The sequence below is a fragment of the Caretta caretta genome, chromosome 14 (genome assembly GCF_965140235.1).
Source record: "Caretta caretta isolate rCarCar2 chromosome 14, rCarCar1.hap1, whole genome shotgun sequence".
Taxonomy (NCBI): Eukaryota; Metazoa; Chordata; order Testudines; family Cheloniidae; genus Caretta; species Caretta caretta.
The window spans coordinates 45425263-45441300 of NC_134219.1; the positions used below are offsets into that span (position 1 = coordinate 45425263).

A 16038-nucleotide genomic window follows, 5' to 3' on the forward strand; every position below is an offset into this window, starting at 1 on the left:
CACTGAGTGTTGTGTTAAGTAGGGGGGGAGCCTGAAGATATATTGTGGAAGAGTTTGCGGGACGGCAGGAGCTGCTTCTGGGACGCGGAGCGGAGCAGTTCGTGGACCGGCTGGTGGAGCGGAGCGGAGCGAAGCCCTGTGGAGCTTTGGGGCAGTCAGCTTCAGATCATGTAAGGTGCCCCTTACCTCTTCCCCACCCCCATCTCCACCCAGGTTGGGAGGTAAAACTCTGCAGATAAACTTTCGAACTCTGGGGCTTCCCTGACCAGGGACAGAGATTTTTGGGTCATTGGACTTTTGGGACTTTGGGTGATTTCAGGTTGCTGGACTCAAGAACCAAAGGGAAAGGACATGCCTCAATTTGCTTGGGGTGGGTTTTTTGCTCATGGGTTGTGTTATGAATCCTGTTGGTGGTGTTTCCCCAACATAATGCCACATTGTTTCTCTCTGTTATTAAAAGGCTTTTTGCTACACTCAGACTCTGTGCTTGTGAGAGGGGAAGTATTGCCTCTTGGAGGTGCATAGCGGGGGTGGTATATATTTGTCCCAGGTCACTGGGTGGGGGCTCAAGCGGGTTTTGCATTGTGTTATTGGAATGGAACCCCTAGATACTGAACCCAGCCCTTGTTGCTGCCAACTCTGATGGGCAGAAGGGTTACATATATATATTTTACTTTTTTATAAGTAAAACCTGGGCCAGGGGGCCACAGCTGCTGGGGGAGGGTGGACTGGGGGCACCGCGAGTGCTGGGGACCTCTGCTGGTGCTGGGTGTGAGGCAGACAGCAGCACACGGTACAGGATCCCCACTGGTGCTGGGTGGGGAGGGTTGATGGGACTCGCAGGCTCTATACCCAGCTTTGCATGTCCCTGCAGACAGAGGGGCAGCCAGAGGGGCTTCATGTGTCCTAGGCAGAGGGGCAGCCAGGGGGGCTCTGTGCGATACTCCCACCACAAGTGCCCACTCCGCAGCCCCCATTGGCTGGGACCTGCAGCCAATGGGAGTTTGGGAGCAGCGGCTGCAGATGAGGGCAGTGCATGGAACCCCCTAGCTCCTCTCCCTAGGAGCTGCAGGGACATTCCAGAGGGAGCTGGGTTCCACCCCCCCGCCACCCACCCACCAGCTAAGTGCCGCCCCGCATCCCAACTTTCTGCCCCAGCCTTGAGCCCCCTTCCACATACCCAAACTGCTGCTGCTAGCCCTGAGACAGTACCGGCCGCTACAGAAGTCACGGAAAGTCACAAAATCCGTGACCTCCGTGACAGATACTCAGCCTTAGTCATAGTGGATCAAAATGTAAATATGAGTCAACAGTGTAACACTGTTGCAAAAAAAGCAAACATCATTCTGGGATGTATTAGCAGGAGTGTTGTAAGCAAGACACGAGAAGTCATTCTTCCACTCTACTCCAAGCGGATTAGGCCTCAACTGGAATATTGTGCCCAGTTCTGGGCACCACATTTCAGGAAAGATGTGGACAAATTGGAACAGTCCAGAGAAGAGCAAAAAAAATGAATAAAGGTCTAGAAAACAGGTTTCAGAGGAACAGCCGTGTTAGTCTGTATTCGCAAAAAGAAAAGGAGTACTTGTGGCACCTTAGAGACTAACCAATTTATTTGAGCATGAGCTTTCGTGAGCTACAGCTCACTTCATCAGACGTATACCGTGGAAACTGCAGCAGACTTTATATACACACAGAGAATATGAAACAATACCTCCTCCCACCCCACTGTCCTGCTGGTAATAGCTTATCTAAAGTGATCAACAGGTGGGCCATTTCCAGCACAAATCCAGGTTTTCTCACCCTCCACCCCCCCACACAAATTCACTCTCCTGCTGGTGCTAGCCCATCCAAAGTGACAACTCTTTACATAATCAAGTCGGGCTATTTCCTGCATAGATCCAGGTTTTCTCATATCCCCCCCACCCCCATACACACACAAACTCACTCTCCTGCTGGTAATAGCTCATCTAAACTGACCACTCTCCAAGTTTAAATCCAAGTTAAACCAGAACATCGGGGGGGGGGGGGTAGGAAAAAACAAGAGGAAACAGGCTACCTTGCATAATGACTTAGCCACTCCCAGTCTCTATTTAAGCCTAAATTAATAGTATCCAATTTGCAAATGAATTCTAATTCAGCAGTTTCTCGCTGGAGTCTGGATTTGAAGTTTTTTTGTTTTAAGATAGCGACCTTCATGTCTGTGATTGCGTGACCAGAGAGATTGAAGTGTTCTCCGACTGGTTTACTGGTCTAGAAAACGTGACCTATGAGGCAAGATTGAAAACACTGGGTTTGTTTAGTCTGGAGAAGAGAAGACTGAGAGGGGACATGATAACAGTTTTCAAGAATATGAATGGTTGTTACAAGGAGGAGGAGAAAAATTATTCTCCTTAGCCTCTGAGGATAGGACGAGGAGCAGTGGGCTTAAATTGCAACAAGGGAGGTTTAGGTTGGACATTAGGGAAACTTTGTAACTGTCAGGGGGGTTAAGCACTGGAATAAATTGCCCGGGCAGGTTGTGGAATCTCCATCATTGGAGATTTTTAAGAGCGGGCTAGACAAACACCTGTCAGGGATGGTCTAGATAATACTTAGCCCTGGTCTACACTAGGACTTTAGGTCGAATTTAGCAGCGTTAAATCGATGTAAACCTGCACCCGTCCACACAATGAAGCCCTTTATTTAGACTTAAAGGGCTCTTAAAATCGATTTCCTTACTCCACCCCTGACAAGTGGATTAGCGCTTAAATCGACGTTGCCGGCTCGAATTTGGGGTACTGTGGACACAATTCGATGGTATTGGCCTCCGGGAGCTATCCCAGAGTGCTCCATTGTGACCGCTCTGGACAGCACTCTCAACTCAGATGCACTGGCCAGGTAGACAGGAAAAGAACCGCAAACTTTTGAATCTCATTTCCTGTTTGGCCAGCGTGGCAAGCTGCAGGTGACCATGCAGAGCTCATCAGCACAGGTGACCATGATGGAGTCCCAGAATCACAAAAGAGCTCCAGCATGGACCGAACGGGAGGTACGGGATCTGATCGCTGTTTGGGGAGAGGAATCCGTGCTATCAGAACTCCGTTCCAGTTTTCAAAATGCCAAAACCTTTGTCAAAATCTCCCAGGGCATGAAGGACAGAGGCCATAACAGGGACCCGAAGCAGTGCCGCGTGAAACTGAAGGAGCTGAGGCAAGCCTACCAGAAAACCAGAGAGGCGAACAGCCGCTCCGGGTCAGAGCCCCAAACATGCCGCTTCTATGATGAGCTGCATGCCATTTTAGGGGGTTCAGCCACCACTACCCCAGCCGTGTTGTTTGACTCCTTCAATGGAGATGGAGGCAATACGGAATCAGGTTATGGGGATGAAGAAGATGATGATGATGATGATGATGATGAGGTTGTAGATAGCTCACAGCAAGCAAGCGGAGAAACCGGTTTTCCCGACAGCCAGGAACTGTTTCTCACCCTGGACCTGGAGCCAGTACCCCCCGAACCCACCCAAGGCTGCCTCCTGGACCCTGAAGGCGGAAAACGGACCTCTGGTGAGTGTACCTTTTAAAATACTATACATGGTTTAAAAGCAAGCATGTGAAAGGATTACTTTGCCCTGGCATTTGCGGTTCTCCTAGATGTAGTCCTAAAGCCTTTGCAAAAGGTTTCTGGGGAGGGCAGCCTTATTGCGTCCTTCATGGTAGGACACTTTACCACTCCAGGCCAGTAACACGTACTCGGGAATCATTGTAGAACAAAGGATTGCAGTGTATGTTTGCTGGCATTCAAACAACATCCGTTCTTTATCTCTCTGTGTTATCTTCAGGAGAGTGAGATATAATTCATGGTCACCAGGTTGAAATAGAGTGCTTTTCTTCAGGGGACACTCAGAGGAGCCCATTCCTGCTGGGCTGTTTGCCTGTGGCTAAACAGAAATGTTCCCCGCTGTTAGCCACAGGGAGGGGGGAAGGTTGAGGGGGTAGTCACGCGGTGGGAGGAGGCAAAATGCGACCTTGTAACGAAAGCACATGTGCTATGTATGTAATGTTAACAGCAAGGTTTACCTTGAAAAAGTGTAGCCACTGTTTTATAAAATGTGTCTTTTTAAATACCGCTGTCCCTTTTTTTTTCTCCACCAGCTGCATGTGTTTCAATGATCACAGGATCTTCTCCTTCCCAGAGGCTAGTGAAGCTTAGAAAGAAAAAAAAAACGCACTCGCGATGAAATGTTCTCCGAGCTCATGCTGTCCTCCCACACTGACAGAGCACAGACGAATGCGTGGAGGCAAATAATGTCAGAGTGCAGGAAAGCACAAAATGACCGGGAGGAGAGGTGGCGGGCTGAAGAGAGTAAGTGGCGGGCTGAAGACAGGGCTGAAGCTCAAATGTGGTGGCAGCGTGATGAGAGGAGGCAGGATTCAATGCTGAGGCTGCTGCAGGACCAAACCAGTATGCTCCAGTGTATGGCTGAGCTGCAGCAAAGGCAGCTGGAGCACAGACTGCCACTGCAGCCCCTCTGTAACCAACCGCCCTCCTCCCCAAGTTCCAGAGCCTCCACACCCAGACGCCCAAGAACGCGGTGGGGGGGCCTCCGGCCAACCAGCCACTCCACCACAGAGGATTGCCCAAAAAAAAGAAGGCTGTCATTCAATAAATTTTAAAGTTGTAAACTTTTAAAGTGCTGTGCTTAAAGTGCTGTGTGGCATTTTCCTTCCCTCCTCCACCACCCCTCCTGGGCTACCTTGGTAGTCATCCCCCTATTTGTGTGATGAATGAATAAAGAATGCATGAATGTGAAGCAACAATGACTTAATTGCCTCTGCAAGCGGTGATAGGGAGGAGGGGAGGGTGGTTAGCTTACAGGGAAGTAGAGTGAACCAAGGGGCAGGGGGTTTCATCAAGGAGAAACAAACAGAACTTTCACACCGTAGCCTGGCCAGTCATGAAACTGGTTTTCAAAGCTTCTCTGATGCGTACCGCGCCCTCCTGTGCTCTTCTAACCGCCCTGGTGTCTGGCTGCACGTAACCAGCAGCCAGGTGATTTGCCTCAACCTCCCACCCCGCCATAAACGTCTCCCCCTTACTCTCATAGATATTGTGGAGCACACAGCAAGCAGTAATAACAGTGGGAATATTGGTTTCGCTGAGGTCTAAGCGAGTCAGTAAACTGCGCCAGCGCGCCTTTAAACGTCCAAATGCACATTCTACCACCATTCTGCACTTGCTCAGCCTGTAGTTGAACAGCTCCTGACTACTGTCCAGGCTGCCTGTGTACGGCTTCATGAGCCATGGCATTAAGGGGTAGGCTGGGTCCCCAAGGATACTTATAGGCATTTCAACATCCCCAACAGTTATTTTCTGGTCTGGGAATAAAGTCCCTTCCTGCAGCTTTTGAAACAGACCAGAGTTCCTGAAGATGCGAGCATCATGCACCTTTCCCGGCCATCCCACGTTGATGTTGGTGAAACGTCCCTTGTGATCCACCAGAGGTTGCAGCACTATCGAAAAGTACCCCTTGCGGTTTATGTACTCGGCGGCTTGGTGCTCCGGTGCCAAGATAGGGATATGGGTTCCGTCTATGGCCCCACCACAGTTAGGGAATCCCATTGCAGCAAAGCCATCCACTATGACCTGCACATTTCCCAGGGTCACTACCCTTGATAGCAGCAGATCTTTGATTGCGTGGGCTACTTGCATCACAGCAGCCCCCACAGTAGATTTGCCCACTCCAAATTGATTCCCAACTGACTGATAGCTGTCTGGCGTTGCAAGCTTCCACAGGGCTATCGCCACTCGCTTCTCAACTGTGAGGGCTGCTCTCATCTTGGTATTCATGCACCTCAGGGCAGGGAAAAGCAAGTCACAAAGTTCCATGAAAGTGCCCTTACGCATGCGAAAGTTTCGCAGCCACTGGGAATCATCCCAGACCTGCAACACTATGTGGTCCCACCAATCTGTGCTTGTTTCCCGAGCCCAGAATCGGCGTTCCACAGCATGAACCTGTCCCATTAGCACCATGATGCATGCATTGGCAGGGCCCATGCTTTCAGAGAAATCTGTGTCCATGTCCTGATCACTCACGTGACCGCGCTGACGTCACCTCCTCGCCCGGTATCGCTTTACCAGGTTCCGGTGCTGCATATACTGCTGGATAATACGTGTGGTGTTTAATGTGCTCCCAATTGCCAAAGTGAGCTGAGCAGCCTCCATGCTTGCCTTGGTATGGCGTCCGCACAGAAAAAAGGCGCGGAACGATTGTCTGCCGTTGCTCTGACGGAGGGAGGGGCGACTGATGACACGGCTTACAGGGTTGGCTTTAGGGAGCTAAAATCAACAAAGGGGGTGTCTGTACATCAAGGAGTATTTCAGGCAGGACTGCACGGAGGGTTCCAATAAGAAATGGTGCACCTAAGTTATCATTCTTATTGGAACAAGGAGGTTAGCCTGGCCTCTGATTGATACATGGCTAGATTTACCTCGCTGCACCTTCTCTGTGAGTGACTGCAGTGTGACCTAGAGGAACGAGTCCCCTAGACAGGGGAGGAGGCAAATGAGTACAAAACAAATCTGGTCTATTTCTTGTTTTGACCCACTCCATCTATCTTTTGCATCTTTGGCTGGCAGCAGACGGTGCAGAAGGACTGCATGCCATCCACATCTCATGGCTGCTCGGCAGAAGATGGTACAGTACAACTGCTAGCCATCCTCATCTCTTGCCTGCCTGGCAGAAGATGGTACAATACGACTGCTAGCAATCCTCATCTCCTGCCTGCCTGGCAGAAGATGGTACAGTACGACTGCTAGCAGTCCGTATCGCCTGCCCGCTCACCATAAGACAGTTCAATAGGACTGACTGCAGAACTAAAGAGAATGACCTGGTCAAGTCACTCCAAATTTAGTCCCTGCGCCCATGTCTGTCCAGGCGCTCCCAGCCGACGTGTCCAGGAGCACCTCGGACGTGACGATGACGGCTACCAGTCGTACTGTACCGTCTGCTGCCACAAGGCAAGGGGTTGCTGCTACTGTGTAGCAATGCCGTACCACGTCTGCCAGCACCCAGGAGTCATAGGGTGACGGTTACCTGAGCGGGCTCCATGCTTGCCGTGGTATGGCGTCTGCACAGGTAACTCAGGAAAAAAGGCGCGAAATGATTGTCTGCCCTTGCTTTCACGGAGGGAGGGAGGGAACGGGGGCCTGACGATATGTACCCAGAACCACCCGCGACAATGTTTTAGCCCCATCAGGCATTGGGATCTCAACCCAGAATTCCAATGGGCAGCGGAGACTGCGGAACTGTGGGATAGCTACCCACAGTGCAACGCTCCGGAAGTCGACTCTAACCTCGGTACTGTGGAAGCGCTCCGCCGAGTTAATGCACTTAGAGCATTTTCTGTGGGGACACACACACTCGAATATATAAAACCGATTTCTAAAAAACCGACTTCTATAAATTCGACCTTATTCCGTAGTGTAGACATACCCTTAGTCCTGCCATGAGTGCAGGGGACTGGACTAGAGGAACTCTCAAGGTCCCTTCCAGTCCTAGGATTCTATGATCTCCTATCAATTTCTCTCAGTGGTGCGGTATGAACCCTAGTCTCCTGTCTATATGCCCCCTTCAGTTATTCCTTTCTGCCCCCTCCCCTAAAATCTACATGTGCTTTATTTGGACACACAATTCCTTATGAACTTCCGAGTACCCAGCGGAACGACCCCCATCCTCCGAGGTGGCTGCAATTCAGGGATCATGGCCCATCTATCCCTAGAACTCTCACGCTGTTTACCCAGCTGAGTCTGTTTGCAAAGCCCTTGGCTCTTCTCCAACAGCCCCATCCTCCAGCTCAGATCCTCCTCCCGCTTTGTGTGCACAGGCCAACGAGGACACAGATTTGAGGATAAATAAGCCCCAGTGGCTGCTCCCTGGCTGTTATTCTCAGCATTGGAGGCTTCCCATTTGCTCCAGCATCCCCTCGTTCACCGCCGTCCTGAGCTGTGAGACACAGAGAGAGCCACAACGCTGCGATTGCGCCAACGAGAAGGGTAGGAGAGTCTGTGCCACTGGGTGCGAGATAGGGACAGGGGGTCAAGGGAGAGAAGGAAATGGAAGAAGTGGGAATTGGGATCACTGTTGGTAACTGCCCAGCTAATACCCTTTCCATGGACCCCATTCTCAAACATGGGGCTAGAACCCAGGAGTCCTGACTCCCAGCCTCCCCTGCTCTAACCCACTAGACCCCACTCCCATCCCAAACCTGGGGATAGAACTGAGGAGTCCCGGCTCCCCGCCCCCCACTACTCGAAACCCACTGTTAGGGGGCTTATTCCTTCACCCACTTACTTCCCTGGTCCTTCTCGCATGAACAGAGAGCAACAATACCCGAAGTCCAAAGGTGCAAACAATTCGATGTTTATTGGGGTGAACTTCCAGCAAGCATGATTCCAGTTTCCTTCCTTAGTATCCTCCTTCCCAGCTCTGACACCACAGAGCCTTACACCTGTGTCCCTATTCCCATTCCTACCCTTAGCCAAACATGATTCCAACTTCCTTACTCCCATTCCCTGTTCCCATTTCCCCCTTTAGCAAAACATGATTCCAATTTTCTTACCCCCATTCCCTGTTCCCATCTCCCTCCCCCACACGCCCACCCCCTCCCACCCACTCACTTCCTCATTGACTACAGATTATATAGTAAAACTTGAGTTCTGCTTAGCTATACCTTAACCAATCATTTTTCTGAAATTTAACTATCCAATCCTAACATATTGTAACATGATTATGTAACCAATTATATCCCACCACCTTAATTAGTTTACACCCAGCAAAATTAATTATACAGCAGACAGGAACAATCACAGAACCAGAGAGATTATACAGACAAACAATAGCAAAGTGGGAACTATAATGACAAAACAATACAGAAGTGAGGATTTCACATCCCAGCTATTGATAAGTGAGTTCTTGCCAGACAGGATGCTATCAAACTAAGTTTCCTTTTACATTTTCTAGGCACTTCCCTTTCTCTGGAGGTGATAGGAATACAATCCTGTCCTGATAGTGCCTAACAGCCCGATAGCACCTTATTTCAATGTGACTAGTTTGGAATGTGAGGAGGTGACCGGTCGCTTCCCAGCTTATGGCTGCCTCTGCTGCTTAGCCAAAGGCCTTAGCCTAAGAACAGGGCCTCAGACTGTCCCAGTAAGAGAAGGCCCTTACACCAGCAGACAGTGATTTTGATTCTTTCTTTTATACCTCTAGAACTAGCCAAGTGATAAGAATACACCTAAATTCTTAGAGTATAGGCCTTTACAGACAGGCCTGAATACCTTTATCCGAACACCCACTAGACCCCAATATCCTCCCAGAGACGGGGATGAAACACAGGAGTCCTGGCTCCCAGTCCCCCTTCCCCACATTATAACCCACTAGACCTCACTCCTCTTCCAGAGCTAGACTCAGTGCTGATGCACATCTGGAGCTCAGCAGTGAGCTGGAGCATAGACAGAAAAGACATGAGGTTTGGGTTGTATTTTCTAAAGGGGATCCAGGCTGATATAGGGAGTTCTGACCTGCTGTCTGGATTTAGGTGGCTGGGTCTGGATGGGAGCCAGCACCCCTTAGAGGGGAAAGGCTCCAGATCCATTCCCTATAACTCCCTCTTGGGGGGTTTCCCTTACAGCTGCTGCAATGCTGGGACTTCTTCCCGCGGTCCCCTGCCTCCTCCTCCTGTCCCTGCCAGGCCCCAGCTCTGGCTTGGAGGATGATGACACCATGGTGCTCACCACCAGCGGCCCCATCCAGGGCAAGCGCCTCCAGGCTGGCTCCGGCACAGTGACGGCCTTTCTGGGCATCCCCTATGCTGAGCCCCCCGTGGGGGCCTTGCGCTTCCAGAAACCACTTCCCCACCAGCCCTGGAGCCAAGTCCTGGAGGCCACCAGCTTTGGCAACGCCTGCCCCCAGCCTCAACTTACTGGTTACCCTGAGATCGAAACATGGACACCCAAAACGCCACAGTCCGAGGACTGCCTCTTCCTCAACGTCTGGGTGCCCCATCCCCGGCCCCTCACATCGGCCCCCATCCTCGTCTGGATCCATGGTGGGGGGTTCTTCTCAGGTGCAGCCTCACTCGACGTCTATGATGGGCGCTTCTTAGCTGCCACCGAGAACCTGATCGTGGCTTCAATGAACTACCGGCTGGGGGCGCTGGGTTTCCTGTCCCTGCCCCCGGCCGCCCCAGGGAACGTCGGCCTATGGGACCAGCGACTGGCGATGCGCTGGCTGCGGGACAATGCAGCCGCCTTCGGAGGGGATCTGGCCCATTTCCTGCTCTTCGGCCAGGGCACTGGGGCTGCGTCAGTCGGCTTCCACCTCCTCTCTCCAGGGAGCCGGCCCCTCTTCACCCGCGCCATTCTGCTGAGTGGAGCCCCGAATGCACCATGGGCTTGGATTTCACTTGAGGAGGCCAAGAAGAGAGGCCGGAGGCTGGGCCAGCTGCTTGGCTGCACTGATAACGATGACATGGCCCTGGTGGGCTGCCTGCAGGAGAAGGAACCAGGGGAGTTCCCCAAACACGAGTTCTCCGTCTTGCGCCACAAGGAGCTGCTGGGGCTGCCCTTTGTGCCGACACCAGATGGGGATTTCCTCCCTGATACACCACCAAGACTTATGCAGGCTCAGCAGAGCCACCCTATACCAATCGGGGCTGGCTTCACTGCCAACGAAGGCTCCTATATGTTAATATTTGGTGCTCCCGGACTCAACCTGGAGAACGCCAGCTCCATCGGCTGGGAGGAGCTGCTGCAGGTGGTGAGGCTGATGGTTCCAGGAGCCCCGGAAGAGGCTGTCCGGGCTGTGGCACTGTGGTACAGCCGGGAGGGGAAGGGGCAGGGCGAGGCACGCTACCGATGGGCCATGGATCAAATTACTGGTGACTACCTATTTGTGTGCCCGGTAGCCGAGCTGGCTAGTCAGGAAGCAGAGGCTGGCAATCCTGTGTACGCCTACTACTTCACCCACCGCACCAGCAGCTTGTCTACACCTGAATGGACGGGGGTGCCACACAGCTCTGCGTTTCCCTACGTGTTCGGGACCCTGGCATCTGTAGGAGGAGCCAACCACACGCACACGGAGGCTGAGGTGGCGCTGAGCCACATGGGAATGCGGCACTTTGCAGAGTTTGCCAGCAGCGGGTAAGGGAATCCCCCACAATCCATCTGTAACTCTTTGGCCAGGTATCCACAACATCCAGGAAGACCCGCTCAATGCCATGTCAAAGAAGGGGTCCCTTAGAACAATAGTAAATCTATTTGGTTGAAGCCCCTAACCTAGAGCTGAACTTACTTCAATGAAATAAAAGCTAAGTCCCCTGGTTCCAGGTTAGGGTTAATTCCCTTCTTCCCTCATCCGAATGTCGGCAATCCTACGAATTCTCATTCAAAGACACAAGGTTTTTTACCTAGTAGTCAGTGCTTTCAAAACTCTGCCTGTCCTTTCCCAGCCCTGCCACACAAACTCAGGGGATGTCTCTGCTATGGAGACTGTACAGGCATATGTACATCCACCCATCACGTAGATACAGCCTGCAGCAGCAAAAGGGGTTGCTCCAGAACTGGAGGAACATCGCTTGCCCAAAATCAGGAGCTACCTTAACAAAAGCATCTTTCCTTCAACATAACTGCAGCTAACCTAGGGCTAGGTCAGCACAGCTGTGGCAGTCAGGGGGGTGGTTTTGTCACATCTCTGACGGAGACAAATGTGGCCATTTAAGATTTAAGCGTATACCTGGGCTTAGATACAAAGACTTGTGCCCTTGCACCGGAAATAAGCCAGCAAGACTCCAATACAAATATCTTCAGCCTTCTGCCTGTTGGTTCGCACCACCCAGCTTGGGCCCAGTAATTCCCAGACTAGGGGAGTGAAGGCAGCTGTGAAAATTAAAAAAAAAAGTAAAAAAAATCCAACATATGGAAGACAGGGAAAGTTGATAGTAATGAATATAAATCAGACTTTAGGAACTGAAGAGAACTGATAACACAATGCTCCCTTCTGGCCTTGGAGTCTATGAATCTAGGGAAGGCCACTTGCTAACCCCGCCCCCATGCATTCTCACACTTGCCACCTTCTTCCCCTCCCCGCAGTCAACATGACACAGACCGTGAGTGTCAAACATGAAGAAATCCCCGGCGGGCACTGCATGGAGCACCTGGGACATCTATGCAGATTACACCTGCGGGCTGACGGGAGCCTCATCCCACTTCCCCATGTACCCACAGGGGGAGCCGGGAAGCTGCGTATGCATTTAGCCAATCAGCAGATAGAAAGGCTGACTCTGGTCCCTCTCTTCACCTCCAGAGGGAGCCAAAGAGCCGCCCTTCCCACAGGCTGCCGCTGCCATCTTTGTTACAGGCAACGTCCCTGCTACTTCCCAGGCTTCAGACAGAGGGAGGCCATCTTAACTCAGGGCAGCCTCTGGCTTCTGGCTCCTTAAGAACAATGGCAGGTGGTGGCCATCTTTCCTAGGGACAGCCTAGATGGGACATGCAAGGACTGTATGAAAATGGCAGCCAACTCAGGGCAATCATATTGTAACTTCAGTCTCATCCAGCACAGTGGGAGATGGTGGCCATTTTTGATTAGGGCAGTTCAGTTTGGAAGGACGAGTCAATCTAAAGAAAGGACATATGGTGATTTTGGACCATCTTCCAGTGCAGATCCTCCTATCTCTGCCCCCTTGTTCTCTAACACCCCTGTGACTTTCCCTGTCCCCTCATGTTACTCCACTCCCCACACTGCCTCTTCCTACATCTGTGAGCACAAAGGATGCCCATCTTCCCTGGGGGAAGCCTGGCTTCAGTCCCTTTGGAAACAATGGGGAACAGTGGCCATCTTTCCTAGGGGCAAACTCACTTTGCAAAGGGCTGTAGGCCAATGGCAGCCATCGTGACTCATGGCAGACTGTGGCTTCAATGTCATCAAGATCAATGGGAGACAGTGGCCATCTTTAGCCTGTAGCCTCACCCCACATGAGACAAACAAGAGGAAGTGACCATCTTAACTAAGGGCAGCCTGTGGCTTCATGCTCATTGGGAACAAGAGTGGATGGGAGCTATTTAGGAAAGGGGTCAAATTTTTCAAGTTGGCTGCTAATCACCCCTGCACCTGGGATGTCAAGCTCCAGTTGGAGTTTGTTACCCTCTCTGCCAAGTCCAGGTACAAACCTCTGTGTGGCATGTTGAATTTTCCCCCAGGACTCCTTTGGGGTTGAGGGACAAAGGGAAGCAGTGGCCCCGCTACGACCCCACAAAGCAGAACTTCGAGCACATCAGCACGGAGCCACCCAAGGTCGAGAAGATATCGCCCGCCCGGCACTGCGGTTTCTTGGAATCAGTGCTCGCAGGTGAGCATCAGTGGAGTCAGAGGATGGCAGCCCTAGAGGAGAAAGGCCTTATGTTTCCATCCCCCTGAGTCAGTCACTCCCCACACCTTCGACCTGGATTGGAGCTAGCACCCCCTAAAGGGGAGATACCCATTTCCATGGGATCTTCTGGCCTCCTAGAGTTGCCCCATTCTCCTGCCTGGGGTAGATCTCAATTATCCTAGGGACACCAGAACCTATCTGCTATAGGGAGCCTCAGGTTCTACCCCATCTTCACTTGCTCAGCCACTCTGGGAAGGAGGATGGCACCCGTGTTTCCTGTACCCCCACTTCCAGTGGAGGAGGCTTGAACTCAGAAGGGGATCCCCATCACGGTGAATGGGGATGGAGGGAGGGATCCAAGGATAGTGGGGGCAAGGGGCAGGTGGCCCAAAATGGGAAAAGGGGCAATGACAGAAAGAAACACAGCCGGCTCTGGGGAGAGGCGTGACTGCTGTGTAACTGTGTAGCACAGGAAGTGAAGGAGAATCCCATATCCACTGGGAATCTTTTGTGCCAGGGGAGCTCTTAGGGGTGGCAAAACAGAGCCTTGCACATTGGACACCGGAGTTCACAGATGCTGGGAAACATGGAAAATCGAGCAGCACAGCGTCCCCTACTGCTAAAATGTAGCACTGGGAGGAGCACTGACTGTGGAAGGACAGCCAACTCCAGAACCCCCCATGTCGCTCTTTGCAGCATAGCGCCCCCTAATGCATGGGGAATAGCACTGACTGTAGGGGGCGAGCGTCCCATACTGAGCCCATCCAGCACCTGGTTTCCCCTGCAGGTCTCCCCTCCCGTTTACAAGTAGACCAAACGCTACATAGTCTGAGCTCATCCCCACTGCTGTTAACCTCACTCGCTGTGTGTCCTGCAGGAGCAGACCCAGGACATGCCCAGCCCAGGGAGCAGTGAATGAAGACTTGAGCAATTACAATCCCCTCACAGAGGGAACATTCCCTGCAGACAAGAGCATCCAGTTCCTGTTAGCACCTGCTAATTCACTGATGAGGATCCTGCTAATAAACCTCCTTGGGCCATGGATTGGCCCTCCCTCTGCAATCCCTCCACCCCCAGTGCATTAAAGCATATTCAGTCTGGAGACATGTTATCTGTCTGATGATTAGCTGCTCCTGAGCAGGGGGGATAGTGTGTGTGTTGGGGGTTGGGTTGGGAGTTAAGTGTTGTGATAATGAGGGACACCGATTACATTGGTGGTGGGGCTAAATGATCCTCTGGGGTTTGAACAGGCAAATGATGAAACCCGAAGATCACACTGTGCATCCAGAGCCAGATATGGAACCCAAAAGTCCGGACGCCCAGCCTCCCCTGGTCTAGCCAACTAGACCCCAATCCCCTCACGGAACTGGGATCGAACCCAGGCATCTTGGCTTCCAGCTCACATTTGTCTAATCCACTAAACCCTATTCTCATCTCCAACCTGGGGATAACACCCAGAAGTCCTAACTCTCAGTCCCCCTCTGCTCTAACCACTAGAACCCACTTCCCTCCCAGTCCTTAGGAGAGAACCCAGGAGTCATGAATTCCATCCTCTGTGCTCTAACCCACTAGACCCCAGTCCCCTCCATGATGGTGCTCAGCGTACAGTGAGAAAGAACCATACATACCAGGGAATCTAAGGAAATCAGTGGTTTATTGATGACACTTGTGGGCCATTATACAAGCCACAGAGACAGGTTCTTGCCCAATCAGCTGGAAGTGTACAGAAAGGAGATTAAGTGGGTATAGGGACAGAAAGAGCTCCACAAACATACACAGCCCCCCTCGCCATGACCACTTCCCTGCACAGATCCCCTCTGGGAGCAGGGACTCTGTGGTACAATCAGCCCCCAGCCTCCCTGCTCAGGAGCTGGAGGGGTTTGGGACAGGGGGGCTGGACTGAGCCTCCACAATTCACTATGCACCGATGGGAATGATCAACACTGGAACCAGAGCCACCCAAAGACCCCATGTCCCTTTCCCCATTCCCATGAGCCAGACAGTTCCCTGCAGTCTGTGGGGCTGGATGGCAGCCAGCAGCCCCTAGAGGGGAAAGGCTCATATCCCATCACCTACTCATTCTCCTAGTAGCTAGAGCTGGTGGTGCAGACCCCCAGAGCATATGCTTTCCAGAGTGCAGGGAAAGAGGCTCAAACACTCCCGAGAGGGACGGGGGATCCCTGTATACTGACATGTGCACAGAGGGCAGGGAAAGAGGCTCAGACCCTCTGAGAAGGGCAAGCCCCCCAGATCCCGACTTCCAGCATGCCCCATGGCTCAGCTCTGCTCAGCTCCCAGTTGAAGAAGCATCACACCATTTCTGTCATCATCTGCTGGTGCCTTTAGGATTATTTCTCCAGCTCTGACAGGGTGAGTGGGGCTCTGCAGACAGGTGGTGAGGTCATAGGATTACCACCTGCATAAGCAAGGAAGGAAGCAGAATTGGGGCTGGCTCAGGCCTAAGTTTAGGGGTCTGAAGTTGGCTAAGGTTGGTAGGGGCTTGAGGAGAGGGTTAGCATGGGCCCCTTCCCCTCCACAGCCCAAAGCTGTTCTCATGAGAGGGTGAAAGGAGCTCGGCAGCTCAGGACAGCCCTGCCCTCTCCTTCCCCCGCCCCTCCTGTGAGCAATG

The 16038-nt window shown here is 52.1% G+C and overlaps 1 protein-coding gene across 1 annotated transcript; it reads left to right on the top strand.

Annotated features, from left to right (window-relative positions):
- Nucleotides 1-9679: 9679 nt before the first annotated feature.
- LOC125621559 (acetylcholinesterase-like) lies at nt 9680-14511 on the top strand. Its single transcript, XM_048818523.2, has 3 exons — nt 9680-11181; nt 13240-13388; nt 14287-14511. Exons 1-3 carry the CDS (start codon nt 9680-9682, stop codon nt 14322-14324), a joined length of 1689 nt encoding a protein of 562 aa, XP_048674480.1. The 3' UTR covers nt 14325-14511.
- The last annotated feature ends 1527 nt before the right edge of the window (nt 14512-16038 follow it).